Raw genomic sequence first — 15,133 nt, 5'->3', positions numbered from 1 at the left:
AATAGATGTCACCACACTCAGCAGCAGTTTAAAGAGTGTCAGGAATGTGCACTTCACAACAGTGAACAGTATTTACCTGTTCCCTACTCTACTAAACATAGTCCTGTGTCTGCTCCTCTTTGTTTTGTTTTGACAATTTAAAATAGAGTAGAAAATATAAAAAAGGCTAAGATTTAATTTCTTTGTTTTATATAAATTATTTTCTTATTTCCTACAGTTAACTACCCTCTATGGACCATCATATTTTACAATTAAGTAAAATGAGTAGCAGTTTTATCCTAGTCCTGTTAAGAGATCGGGGAAGTTGGCTTTCTGTTTTAGTCTTTTGTTTGTTTGTTTTTAACTCTGAAAACTTCCTAAGCTTCAGTTTTTTATATAATTTCAATGAATTTACTATAGTATTAATTTTAAAAATGTATTGTTGAACACATTTGAATAGCATTTAAATTATGTCCTGGTGTTCTTGACTTTTTTAGTATTTCTCATGATGCAGTGATCACATAAATGACTTATTATGGTTTACAGAGAAAGGTTAGAAGACACCAAAGAGCTGACATAATTTGAAGTAGTTACAGTTTATTTTTAGGTGTGTTAGGTGGGACTGGGCAGGGCATATGAGGTAGCATTTTCGGTGAAGTTTAAAAGACTTCATTTCTTTCTGTAGTGATTTTTTTGAAGTTACTATTTTTTTCATAACTGTTTCCTTCCCAAAGCTATCTTGAAGAGTTGACCAAATGCTTAAATAGAGTCTTTACTGTGGTTTAAAATGTCACTGAGACGTGAATGAATCTCACCAGGGCATTAAGGCATGCACCAGTTTCTTTGTTCAGAATGTGATTCAGTGTTTGGAGCAAAAAGGAAGAGGGAAGTTGATGCTTGTTCCCCTACTTCGGACAGGCTGACATCAGCTGCTGTCTCCTTTTAATTTGCATTAGAAGGATGCCACAAATGTGATGCACAGCTTCTCAGCAGGAAAACCGGGTCATTAAAATGATATTAATTGAATCTGGCCGCATTCCTACCGCTTCCCGCTCTGGAATAGAGCTGTCATCCTGATGTGAGCAGGGTAACCGAGTGTCACGGTCACGGTCGGCATCAGGAAGCATGCGGGGGTCAGATGTTGGAAACCAGAGATTTTGCTTCTCCTGAAGGGCTCACTTTTCCAGGCAGCCTTCACCTACTGACAGATGTGGCTGTTAGCTCCAGGGCTGGTTGGAAATTAGCTTAATTGATTGTTTCTTATGATCAAAATAGACTGACAGGTTGCCCTTAAAGAGAATAAAATCTGAGGGGCGAAAAAAAAAAAAAAGGCCCAAGGTCGTCAGAAGAGAGTGGACAGCATTCTTGGTGAGGACTGAACTGCTTGCAGCATTGAATATCCGTCAGGAATGCAGATATCCTGAAGGGAACACAGGTGCAGCCATGGTCCAAGGGGGGTTCCCAGGTAAGATTTTTGTTGCCTGCGTGGTGTGTGGGTCTTTCTGAAAGCAGTCTTTACACAGTCTTCATGTCGGTGCAGGGGGTTGTTTTAAAAGCTTAAACGATAGTAGGTGAAGGCATTTGTCTTAAATGAGAGAGCGAGGGCACAGATGCATGTGCAAGGTGAGTGCATGTTGGTGGCAAACCTCCCATTGCTGTCCGTGTGTACTGCGGTTTGAATTGTCCTCGTGATGCTTTTCAAAAGTGGAGCAGTTTATCAGACTGTCAAGAATATACTAGTAGTTTCAGTGCCAAAATTCTTAAGTGTTCATGCAGTATCCTCGCCTTTCAGAATTATAATTGAGAAGTCCATCTCCTGTATGTTCTTTTTAATCACTGCTGGTGCTGTTTGTGACATAATAAAAAGGGAAGAAGATTTACATTAGAACAAGATTACTCTAATTTTAAAAACTCACCATTCAACGTTTTGTTGTAGATGAACACAGAATATCATTAAGGAATCATAGCAACAAAGGGCTGCTTTTTCTAAACTGTAAAAGAGTACACTAAGTATTACTTGTTAATTGTGATACAGGTCCACTTCATGTAAACCCACAACTTTAAATTCCTAAGGGGAGGGGGCTCAGCATTTGGGAGTGTTAGCAGAAACTTCCTTGTAAACGTACAGCTTTGAAATTATTGTTAGATTGACAATATAACTTCATGCAATAAGGTACTAGTCTCTTTCGCATATGCTTCTGCTTCACTTTAAAAGAATAATTTATTAAAACCAGAGCTGCTTTTTATGCAAGTAAGATATGTAATATTTAGAAAATATGGGGTCTTCTTGCTTAAGTATTTTTCCCTGGGAGTCAATTGTAAGCTCCAGGAGTTAGACCTCACATTATAGCTTTTCGTTCTACTTTCAGTGGCGCACACACAAATTAGGTTATTTCTACTGCAACAGCAGGAATATGCAGCATTCCTAATTGAAGCTAGCAAACCTTATTCCTGAATATGTTGTCAAAATAACAGAGCAAAAACTTTTCTCTTCCCTAAAATATAATTTCTTGAGATTTTAGTGTGAGGGTCCAGTCTGTGGTTTTGGTGGAGGAAATATCACAGCTTTTAAATGCATGCGTCACAGAACCCTGTAGTAACAGCTGTCTGTATTATGCTTGTTTCTGTTCTGTAGTTGGGATTGCTTTCAGGTATCTAAGTATTATCTTTCTATATTATATCTCCAACTTTTATTGACAAAACAACTATGGAAATGATCTTTCATATTTGTGGGTCCTGCCTGCTTCTCTTCACACTCCCTGGAGCAGGTGCTTCTTCCCCCCAGCCTTTTGGCATACTGGAGTTTGAACTCAGGGCTTCATGCTTGCTAGGCAGGCACACCACCACCTGAGCCACTTCACCAGCCCTCATTTTCCTTTTATTCCATCCAGTTTCTTGATTTGTTTTTTAGCTCTCTTTCTCTCCAGATTGTAAATACGTGTGTGTGTTGGTCTCCTCACAGACTTGAAGTTGCTATCATCTCTGCTTCAAATGTCGCAGCAGAACCCTTGGGAATCCCCACAGCACTTTTCCAGAAGTTGTATTAAGTGTATGTAGTAATTAGGAATTTCTGTCCTTTGCATTTTATTAAAATCATGTATGAATTCAGTTTTGAAACCATTAGTAATCGTGTCTGTCAACATGTTTACGTGTTACATATGTTCTTGTTGTTACATATGCTCCTGCTCAGGAGTAATTGTCTGGGAGTTCATGATCTCTGCCCTCAACATTTATTAAAGGCTTCTGTGGACACACATCTAATTCCCAGCAATTTTATGTTTGTAACAGACTATGTCCTGGCTAACCTCATGTTCACTACTTCTGTGTTCCAATCTATCTTTCCATTTCACGTCTCTCTTCGGGACTTAAAATAGTTATGCATAGTAGAAAGGATGATAGATAGCTCAGTCATTTTAATTGGTCCAGTGCTGAACAAAGAATATAGTAATTTAAATTAAGGAAATAATATAACAAAAATTAAGTTTCACTTAGAGTTAATTTCTTGTAGAGACTGCCCTTTTTTGGTGAATGGTATGGGGTGAGAAAGCTACCACTCTAAGTTTCTATGGTGTTTTATTTAGATTGTTACATAGTCTTAAAAATAGCCAACTTTTATCTCTTTTTCTTACATTTACCATGCGCCCAAACTCTAAGATACAGGCATACTATGGAGAATTCATAGTATATATCTTGACTGTCTTGTACCAAGTCAATGAATAGTATTATTCCCATTTTATAGATACTAAATTTTTTATAGAAACCTTGGAGTAGTTCATCCATGGGTTGGTGAAAGCTCTCAGTTATTATGGTGATACATCATCAAGCATTTTGGCCTCTTAAACAGTCCTAAGCATAAGAAGAAAAATGCACCGTCTAACATGATCTTTGCTGTCAAGAAGTTTGCAGTCTTCCTAAAAAGAGAAAGTACCTATAGGCAAGAGAACCAATGTAGGAGAAGGTCTCCTGGAAGAGACTTAGAAAGGGGATGTGGATAGGGCTAATAATAGGAGAAGGGCAGCTTCTGGCCTACGAGTCTGCTGAGAGCCAAGGAGTTTCACAAGCAGGGCTAGCGGGCGGCAGAGGAAAGGGACTCTGAAATGAGAGGAGCAAAGGCAAGCCCAAGGTTCAATACTTGAAGTTCAGAAACTTATTTCATTTTGGGAGAGGGGCAGTACTGGGGTTTGAACTCAGGGACTCACACTTGCTAGGCAGGTGCTTCACCACTTGAGCCACTCCCCCACCCAAGAATTTATTTTCTGAAAGAAAAATTACAGTGGTAGCTAACCCAAGGAGACTATATGTATTTTAGATCGTTGAAATAAAACATACAGTTTCATTTCTGTGCTTGTTTTGAGTATTTATATTCCAAGCACTGTGCTAATTGCTTTACAGATGTTATTTTCTTCAGTACATTTAATTTTATGAGATTTTTTTAAGTCACATTTTATATATGAAGTCTAAGTAAATCCAAAGCCTGTACTTTTAACAGGTTTAGACTTTACATATTTCCAAAGATCCTCTCAAGTAATCCATTCCATTTGCAAAGCCAAATTAACTACAGTTCTCTTAGTTGGTAAATTCTTTTTTTACATCTGTTCTAGACAGATATACAATTAGAATTCTCCCCTGCCCCCTGCCCAAGAAAACATATTGAAGTTCTAAATTCTGAAAAATGTTCAATATATTCATTAAACCATATTTTAATATTGAAAGCTCTCATTTAAAAGAAAAAAATCATAAACCAAATGAAGCTGAACTGGGGAAGTTTCAGTGATGGAGGAGTGCCATGAGTCTTGAGGTGCCTCCTCCTGGTGGCACCACACAGCGCAGTATGCACCAGGCTCCTCGGCGCAAACCAATTTCTCTTCCATCAGGGAATATTTTCTGCATTTAGAGAAGAAATAGCAAGTGCCCTGATGTTATCCAGATGGGAATGGGTAAGCTTTAAGGTTTAATGAGATGATTAGATGAAATTTTAAAAAATTATACTTTGAGTCACCCCTTATTTTCCTGTTTGTCCTAGATGAGACAGAAGTGATTAACATTTTGCTAGGTGTCATGAAGCACATTTGCACTTTGGCTCGGTGTTGCCTGTCCCTGCTCTTGGTCTTCAGTGTCTGCTGTGTACTACAAAAGCTGTACAGAGGCAGAGCATGCTGGGACTGAGATGGTAGCTCCTCTCGGTTTCATGAAGGAAATGTGCATGACCTGTGAGACAGATTTATGTCTAATGGATAGCTGCTAACTTCGCATCTTATTGTTTGCTCGAATACATCTGGTGTTTCTTGGAAATATTTTGATTATGTCTGCAGGGATAAACATGCCTGTTAGAACATAGTGATGTTCTAATAACAAACAGAACTGTGTTGGTTGGGGCTGCTTATCTGTGCCACGTTCTCCCATGCAAAACTAAGTTAATTGCTTTCTGGTTCTTCAAATGGCAGACACTGTTTGCTTTGTTGCTGAGTCACATTCATATACAAACTTGCAAGTTGTTTGCTCAGGTGTTTTGATAGTTCTTTGAGAAGAGTCATTTTGGCAGACAGATAGATCATAGAACCTACATAGAACGAGCTTCCCATTTTCAGTTCCCCTGAAATCAGCAACTTCCATCAAAGGTCAGTGTAGTTCTTGCCTTTATGTTTAATATCGGCTTCCCCCTTGTGTTGGCCATTGATGTGCTCATAGTGCTGTGCTGAGGTTGGTGGTTAGGCTTTGTTCTCTATAGCAAGAGTTTAGGTCATTGTAGACATTCAGCAAATGTGTTTTGACCTATTACAGAAAAAGCCATTTTTGTATGAATATTCATGAAAGAATGGCTAAATCTATTCAATTTATAAAGTGACCATTCTCTTGGAACAGTGGCTTAATGAAGAAAATGAAGTCATTCTGTTATTTACATCTGTTACTTAGAAGGTTCTTTTTTGTGGTCTATACAATGCAAGGATAGTATATAAGGAAAGGACATTTCTCCCAGACCACCAATAGCTTTTCTTGGAAAAAGATTTTTTTCTGTAATGATAAAGGAGTTCTTGTATTTGGGGAAGATGGATGGTAGAATAACAGACAAGTGTATTTTCCTGCTCTCCTTCTCTAACGTGATTTGTGCATTGCAACACACTCATGGCAAGAAGTGGAACCATTTTCTTAGTCCAGCAAGCAGCCTTTCCACATGGTAACCAGTGAGTTTTTGCTGCAGGGGTCAGCCCACTAAATAAGGACTCTGAAAAGCTTAGGTGTATTCAATGTGCAATATGTATTCGTACACATAAACATACCTCTTTATATTTTGTTGGTGGGTTCATTTTTCCTTTGTGCAGCATTAAAAGTTGTTATTTTTATTGTGATACATTTGCTTTTAACTATGAAATAATTTGCTTCCATGTTTATTGCGACATTCACTATTTGTAACTCTCCATGAATTGTGGTGTGAATTTTATCAACCTGATTACTTGTTAGGCTTCCCCATGCTGTAAGAACATCGGCTGTTCCGACATTAACTTTCTAATAAAACATGGTTCTGATTCTTTCTGGAAAAATAGCGATGATAATAGCAAATAGTAAATTGATCAGATCAGAGTATTTTAACATAAGATTTCATTGTATTATTCTCTGGGTGCTTGTTTAGTATTTGGACAGTATCTGCAGATCTAAAGCCCTCTGAGGTTAAATTACCCTATGCTTTGAGGGCCATAAAGATTTACTGTGAAGATTTTCAAGCTGTCACCAGTGTCTTCTGGTTCATTTGACAAACTGTTCTATCCTTGTAGGGAAAACCCATTTGTGCTCTGGCCTCAGATATTTGTATAGTTCTCGTTTCCTGAAGGGAACAAAGTGGGATCAAAAGAGAAAGGATCCCCACAAACTTGTGGACATAGTGACAAGGATAAGCACTCCGTGAGTGGCACATGGAATAGTGCCCTCACTCTCTCAGCCTGGCATTCTAGTGCAGTGCACATACTACACAACCAAACGTGGCTTAGTTACTAGATCTTCTAAAACTAGCTCTTGCTGGCACCCTGACCATTTCTAGCCCAAACACAGACCCAAGAAAGAAATGATCAGAAGAGATTCCCAGGGGCTAAAATGGATATAATGACATTGGTACTCCTAGCTCATTCACTTTGCCCAAAGAAAGAATCCCTGACAAGTTCTCGTTAGCTACTAATTTGAAAATAATTTATCATATTTTACATTCATATAGAATGAAACATAAACGATATTTGGCAAAGAGACTTTAGGCAGGCCTGGTAACTACAGGACCAACAAATGAAAACTATCAACCTGACAGCAAAAGAAGAGGTAGAAAACCTATAGAGAGATACAGAGGTGAGAACTAGCAGTCTCCATTTGATTGCAGTGCTACCTACCACAGCTTCAGCACTGCCCTCCTTTCTTTTTGGCCATGGAGCCTTCCTACTGCCTCAGCTACAAGTGTTATCTGCCATAACCCTTCCTGTCAGTTCTTATACTGTTTCATTCCACACTTTTCACAGCCTGCCACGATACTGTCATTTTTCAAACATGGTTATTCACTATATTTATTGGTTTAGGAGAATAGTTTGTCTTGATTAATTTTTAATTCAGCATGTCTTGTTAATTCCTTATACAGAGAACTCACTCAATAAATATGAAATGAATGAGTGAATGGATGACTGTCAGGCTACATAAAGTTACATAGATGTCATGCAAGTGAGCAGGGTTGAGGCATTGACTAGGTTCTCTTGTCTCTTGATGGTTTTTTCCTTCTTGAAATGCTTATTTCAAATGCTCTGCATGGAGTTTAGTTTTGATTTCCTGTACAAAGTTTGTTCATTGTTTACAAAACAGATGTGAGGCAAACCAACCTAGATACTCAGAATAACTAGACAAGGTCCGTGGTGTGAAGCTGCAGGGTTTTGTGTGAGGTAAGCTTGCTCTTGCAGCTAGTAGGGAACTAATCTTGCAATCCGAAAGGAGAAATAACTTGCCGATAAATTCCAACAGAAAGACTCATTAGAAGGTTTGTCAGGATCAAGTTCGACAGTGAATGGAGAATTGGAGAAGTACCAGTTCTTTGTGGAGGACGGAGCTTGTGTTTTTCATAGAGTGAGCCTGGGAGTGGTTGCTGGTCTGAGAACTAAACTCCTCTCACATGGCAACTGTTCTGAGTGTGATTTACGATTCCCATTTCACCTCCAGGTGGAGATGACTCAGCTTCAGCTCCCAGCATGCATCTAGTCACCAGGAAGGAAGGACACCCTTTTTTTCTGTAGAGGCTGTAGCTGGAAGGTTGCACAAAACTGTTTAGCATACATTCCATTGTGCAGAATGTAGTTATATAACTAGCTACAAAGTTATATAACTAGGCTGAGAAATGGTATTTTCCTTCTGGGCACGTACCTGCCTACCTAAAGTTAAGTAATTCTACTGTTAAAGAAAAAAAAAAAGATTGAATGGGTGTCACAGCACAAATCAGACTTTCACTGTTCTTTTCTTGTTAGTTTGTTTTTAAATATTCTGGGCAAGCTGGAGAGAAGGCCATACATTAATATAAGCAGGATGTGTTGTAGAAAATAAGGTGCATAGACATTTATTCTGCAGGCAGAAAACTGGGTAGCTCTGGTGCAGGAGTCATTGGTGCAGACCACTAAAATAACTATGGGAGCCAATGGGATGGTCAGGAAAGTGTGTGAATACCTAGCACAAAGGTAAGCCAGAGTGAGAGCAGTGATGCTTTCCCCTTAGTAAAATGAAGTATCCTCTTCATTCAAAGAGGGACCAAGGACCCATCACCCTCACCAGCTGTCTGCCAGCCCTGGCCTCAGTTATTGCCCTGTGTTCACACCATAGGTTAAAAACTGTAAATACGAGTAGGAAGAGCCTGGTACTGTCTGTTTCTCCCATCCTGAGGTGCTGATTTTCATCTTTAGGGAATGAGAGCAAAATACACTTTTTATATAGTATTTTGAGCACTTTATTTTAGAAGCATAGAATTAAAAGCAGTATACATATCCTTTTAAAAAAGTGTTTACTTGCTTGCTCATCCTTATCTATCCAAACCAGAAGAGAGTGAGAATTTTGGCTTATATAGTATTTTGATTCTCTTGGAGCTATTTTATTAATCTTATGATTACAGTTGAATGTTTCTTATTCAGATATCATGACTTCTAGGAGTTAATATATATTTTGTTATTGTTTATTACAGGTCACACTTAAGCATATTAAAAAGCAATATAATTAATTACAGGTTCTTGATTATTATTATTATTTTTTTTTTTGGCAGTACTTGGGTTTGAACTCATGTCCTTGCATTTGGTAGCCAAGTGCTCTACCACTTGAACCATGTCACTTTCCCCTTTTGATTTAGTTTATTTTGCAGGTAGGGTCTCCTGCTTTTTGCCCAGAACCAACCTCAGACTACAATCCTCCTACCACTGCCTCCCATGTAGCAGGGACTACAGACATGTACTGCCACAGCAAGCTTGTTTTTTGAGATACAAGGTTGATGACTTCTTGCCTAGACTGACCTTAGACTGATATCTTTCCATTTCTTCCTTCTGAGTATCTGGGATTATAGGTTTGTACCACCTGGCCCAGCAAGGTGTTCTTGACTAGTCTTAGAATAGTCAGCTAAAGATGGGATGGATGAGCTGATTAAAGTTTTCAGAGGAGATTTCTTTGACATATAAAAAAAGTATTTAGATTCTGCCACAATTTTAATTTGAAAAAAAATAAGGCAGCCTGTACTGTTAGTGAGGTTTGTAAACTAGAGCCAAAACTCATTTACAAGTTTCATACGTAGATACAGTGCTACCTGATCATTTGACTATATATGCTTGGATATTATAAAAAGAACAGGATATTAGAAAACTTAATTTTACACTTGATTTTTTTAAAAAACTATATATGGTTGCCTGCATGAGTAAGATTTTATATGTGTCTATCTCTGAAGTATTAAAATGTGCTATACTTAATATTTTGCTTTTCCGACTACTGCAAAATTGTTGCCTACTTCTTTGGAAGTTACCATCATAGTAGTTTTAAGATTTAATTTAATGTTATATATAACCAGTAAGCTAAGAAAGTTCAAGCTTCCAGTTGTGACATGGTTGTTGACTTGGATGCCTTTGCAGGTAAGTCTTCATCCTGTTTGCTGATGGTGGCCCTACCCCATTTCAGGGTCTTCCAGTCGTATTTTCTCCAGGTCCTCACGGTCTGGCCTCAGGATCTTCTTCCAGAGCTGTTGTGCCTCTGCCCTTTCTGTTCCATGTATAGTGGCATTTCCTCCGCCATACCGTCCTTACCTACAGACCTGCCTGATACCACTTGTCTTTCCTCTCTCCTGCATGGATCTCATGTCCTCAAGGAGGACTTCCACATACTTGTTTTGTACCCTCCCCCAGGTTTTTATCTGCGTTCGTTTTCTGATTGTTATGTTAGCTTTTCTTTTCCATTCGTTGGGAAGCTCAAGAGCCAGGTCTCCAACCCCCGTGGGCACCTACCTCCCTACCCGCTGCAGGACAATGTCTACAAAGGGTTTTTTGAGTGAATGAATGAGTAGGCATAGCTTTCAGCTGCACTGGCATCATGCTGAGAACCAAGTAAAGTTCACTTTCACATGAGTGATCTTGTTCAAGAACGAAACCTAAGTTTAACACTCTCCTATCTTTGAAATTAAAAATTGTGTATCTCATACCCAAAGCAGCTTGTGTGTAGAGCCAGAAGATCCGATTTCAGTTCAGATCTACTCATGCCTTTGGGTGTGTTTCATAGTAGATGCCCTGAATTTCCTCCTGCTGGTGCTTCCTGTCTTGATTTTTGAATGATAATCCATTAGGATTCTATCTGAATTTAAGCTAAGATGCACTGCCTGGAAAGGGTTAAAAATATTCAGTCTCACTGGGCACTGGTGGCTCATGGCTACGATCCTAGCTACTTGGGAGGCTGAGATTGGAAGGATCATGGTTCAAGGCCAGCCTGGGCAAATACTTCATGAGACCCCATCTCCAAAATAACCAGAACAAAATGAACTGGAGACATAGCTCAAGTGGTAGAGCACTTACCTTGCAAGCATGAAGCCCTGAGTTCAAACTCCAGTCTCACCAAAAAAAACCAAAAAAACAAAAAATCTCTCATCCTTAACTTCTTGAGGGTACAGTCCAGTATGAGTTAACTGGGTTCTTTCTTTGTGTCAATGCAAAAATGAGTGGAATCCAGTTCTGGTTCTTACGGAGCCTGTCTTCTGAGGGAGATGGCTGAGTCAGTTGAGTTTCACCACGGAGGGGGAGGAACTGTGCTAGGGGATGCTCAGGGGACCTGGGTAATAAGAGAAAAAGACTCCTGGCCCTACTGGAGGAGCCATGGATGCTGTGTGAACTGTTGAGATGAGGGCATGGTACAGTCACTAAGGCATGGAAAACTCAGGAGCCGTATTATAGCATGGCTAGAGCACATCATGTAGGGAAGGAAGCCTGGGAAAATAGGGCTACAAAATAAATGCCTACTGAACACTTCCATGTGCCTTGGGTGGAGCAGGAGTGTTACAGACTTACAAGGCTATTGAAAACACAAGGGGGCATTTTATTTTTATGTAGCCATACTAAAGTAAGACCCTTCTTTTTATTCCTAAAAATCTCAATCTTTCTAAACTTGTTTTTATAGTTAAATACGATTTTGTCTGGGCATTAGTAGAAAGATGACAAGAGTGTTAGTACCTTTTCATATTACCCTCTAAAGAAATGCATGTGATTTATAGTTTGCAAAAGAGACAGATTTTTGTGAAAATGTAATTTCTGCTCTTTACTAACTGATGTTCTTGGGGACACCACTTATCCATTCTGGTCTCACTACTTCTTGTTTCTAGAAAATGAGGTCATTGACTTGCGGCTAACTGCCCCACAAAAGGCAACATCCATTATTGTTAGGAGTTGAGTTCAGAATTGCCCCTAAGAGATTTGGGGTTAGTCTGAAATTGATGTTTCTTGCTTGTTTTCCTGCTTGGCTGTTTTGCTGGATTCTTCCTCTCAGATCCATTCCCTCTCATTTATCTTTTCTTTTGTGAGAGAAGCTGCTGTTCTTGATGTGGGAGATCCTGTGTAGGTTTCTACTGTCAGCTGCTTTCAAAGCGATCAATTTAAAGGCATGACACAAATAAGAAGAGGCTGTCAGGATGCTTCAGATAACTTTGTTTTCATGTTGTCTCAGCTGTGCTTAAAAAAAAAAAAAAACCAAAAAGATACTGAAGCCCAAGGGGTAAAGTATTAAACAGTGCAAAATACCATCTTAGAGAAAAACCAAGTACTTACTGCTCTGTGGGAAGGATATGAATGGTAGATGTTGTCAGTTTATTTTGACAGCCTTTGGTGTGTTTATTGGAATCCTAGCCCCTGTCTTTTCAGAACATAACCCTATTTGTCAGTTTCTTCAGGGCGGTGAGATAGGTGCCTCCTCCCTTCAGCAGGTTCCTTGTAGAACACGCACATGGTCTCCTGACTCTCAGTTGTTCTTTTGGCATATGCAAACCTAGATTTCCTAAAACAAATTTTCAAGGGTTAACTTTTTTGGGGGGTGAGGGGGCTGTATTAGGGTTTGAACACAGAACTTCACTCTTGCTAGGCAGGCGCTCTACCCTTTGTGCCTCACCACCTGCCCTTTTTGCTCTGGTTACTTTGGAGATAAGGTCTCACCTTTTGCTTAGACAGCCTAGACCCCATTCTCCCATTTATGCTTCCTGCTATTGCTGGGATGACAGGCAGGTGCCACTGTGTCCAGTTTTTTATTGGTTAAGATGAGATCTCAATAACTTTTTACCTCAGTCCTCCCCATCTCAGCCTCCCAAGGAACTAGTATTACAGGTGTGAGCCATTAGCAACTAGGGGTTAAGTTTTTTAATGGATGCTGTTTTATGATGATAAAAATGTGCATAAGATTTACCAGTGTAGCCATTTTTAAGTGTGCAGGTCAGTAGTAGTAAGCTGTTCATATTGATAGAAATCCCATCTCTGAAACTCTGCTTTCACTAATTAACTTTTTTTCTGACAAGTTTTATAAAGGCTTTTTTTTTTTTTCCCGCTACCCCTGTGCTGGCCCCTATTAACCACCACTATATCTCCTATTTCTGTGACTTTTGACAACTTTAGCCATCTCCTATAAGGGGAACATGCAGTCTTTGGCTTTACATAACTGACTTAGTTTTCTTAACATGATGTCCTCGGTTCATCTCTATGGTGATCTGTGAGAGGATTTCCATCCTCATGAGGTATTCCATTGCCTGTGTACTCCACATCTTATTTACCTGCTTGTCCACCAGTGGACACTTGGGTTGCTGTCACCCCTGGATGTTGGCAAAGAATATTGCTGAAAATGTGAGCATCTGTCTCCTCAGGACCCTGCTCTTGATTCTTTTGGATGTCTACCCAGAAATGAGCTTGCCAGAGCATGTGGAGGTTGAGTTTTAAGTTTGTGGGGGAATTGCCATGCATCTCCACTGTGGTTTCACCATTCACAATCCAAACAACTGTGCATGCGGGAGGCTTCCAGTTTCTCTACAGCCTCAACAGCAATACTTGCTCTCTTTAGTAGCAGCCATTCAAATGGGCATGTAGTGAAAACTCGTGATGTGGGAGCAGCTTTTCTTTATTCTCGTTCTAAAATTTTTAAATTCTTTTTATTTTTTTACCTTTTATAGCATGTATAAGTTATACAAAAGGGTTTCATTTTGATATTTTCACATATGCATGCTAGGTACCCCTCTTCCCTTTGGAATCCCCCCTCTTCTCCTCTTTATTTTACTTGGGGGAGCAGTACTGGAATTTGAACTCAGGGCCTTGTACTTGTCAGGCAGATGCTTTCCACTTAAGCCACACCTCTGTGGAGCATCTTTTTACATGCTTGTTGGCCATTTGTGTGTCATCTTGGAGTGTGTGTAGTCATGTCCTTTGCCCATTTTAAAATTGGGTTATTTGATTTTCTTTGTTATTGAATTATAGAACTTCTTTAAATATTCTGCATACTGCTGGGTACCAGTGGCTCACGCCTATAAGCCTAGCTTCTCAAGTGGCAGAGGCCAGGAGAATCGCAGTTTGAAGACAGCCTTGGCAAACAGTTCAAAACCCAACACAAAAAAATAGGGCTGGTGGAGTGGCTCATGGTGTAGGCCCTGAGTTCAAGCCCCAGTACCACACACACACACTTTCTGGATACTAACCCCTTATCAAACATATTCTCCATTCATTCGTGTGCCTTTCACTCTGTTGGTTGTGTTCTTTGAACAGAAGCTTTTAATTTTGAGGTAGTCCCATTTGTTGATCTTTGTTTTGTTGCCTGTGTTCTTGGTGTTGTATCCAAGAAACCATTGCCAAATCCAATACCATGAAACTTTCCCCTTGTTTTCTTCTTGGCATGTTATGGTGTGGCTGATAGAGCTTGCTTACTTACTTGACTGTATTTTTTAAAACAGTTTTATGTTCACAGCAAAATTGATCAGAAAAGGCACAGAATTCCAAATTCTCCCTGTCCCTTTACTACCTCCCCCACTATCAGCATCCTGTACCAGCATTTTTTTTTTGAGAGTATGGAGATTTGAACTCAGGGCTTACACTTGCTAAGCAACCACTCTTTCACTTGAACCATACCTTCAAGCCCTTTTTACTTCAGTTTATTTTTCATATACAGTCTCATGCTTTTGCCCAGGGGCAGCCTCAGACTATGATTATCCTCACTCTGCCTTCCTCCTTGCTGAGATTACAGGCATGAACCACCATTCCCAGCCTGTTTTTTGAGATAGGTCTTGCTAACAAGCCCAGGCTGGCTTCAAACCACAGTCTCCACCTCCTGTGTAACTAGAATTAGAGGCATCCAAGTTTCCTAATCCATGGACCTACATTGACACTCAACATCCAGAGTTTCTAATGTACGTTAGAAGTCATTCTTGGTATTGTATGTCATGTCAGTTTTAACAGAGGTACGGTGGACACTTCGGTAATCCTTCCAGGGGTATCTATTTTCATAGTATTATGGGAATAGCTTCAGTGGCCTGAAATCTCCGTGTTCTGCCTATTTGTTCCTCCCTTCTGCCTAAGGATTAATTTGTAATGAAAATATTGAGCAATTCAGAAGACACCATCAAAGTATTCAGTACCCAAATTGTAGAACCATTAGATACCTCTGAGAT

At 39.6% G+C, this 15,133-nt stretch overlaps 1 protein-coding gene across 20 annotated transcripts in view; it reads left to right on the top strand.

Annotated features, from left to right (window-relative positions):
- The window catches only part of Patj (PATJ crumbs cell polarity complex component), a 353,456-nt gene that overhangs the window by 155,525 nt on the left and 182,798 nt on the right, over positions 1-15,133 (top strand). The window contains exon 1 of one of the 20 annotated variants that reach the window (XM_074079943.1): positions 434-1,444. The exons of the other annotated variants lie outside the window; for them this stretch is intronic. Coding sequence (XP_073936044.1) covers positions 1,423-1,444 — 22 coding nt within the window. The 5' untranslated portion in view covers positions 434-1,422. Of the gene's footprint in view, positions 1-433; positions 1,445-15,133 lie in introns of those variants that run through there. 20 annotated transcript variants of the gene reach the window in all.

Source organism: Castor canadensis, chromosome 7 (assembly GCF_047511655.1).
Source record: "Castor canadensis chromosome 7, mCasCan1.hap1v2, whole genome shotgun sequence".
NCBI lineage: Eukaryota > Metazoa > Chordata > Mammalia > Rodentia > Castoridae > Castor > Castor canadensis.
The sequence above is the reverse complement of the archived record's forward strand: the minus strand, read 5'-3'. Positions and strand labels throughout refer to the sequence as shown.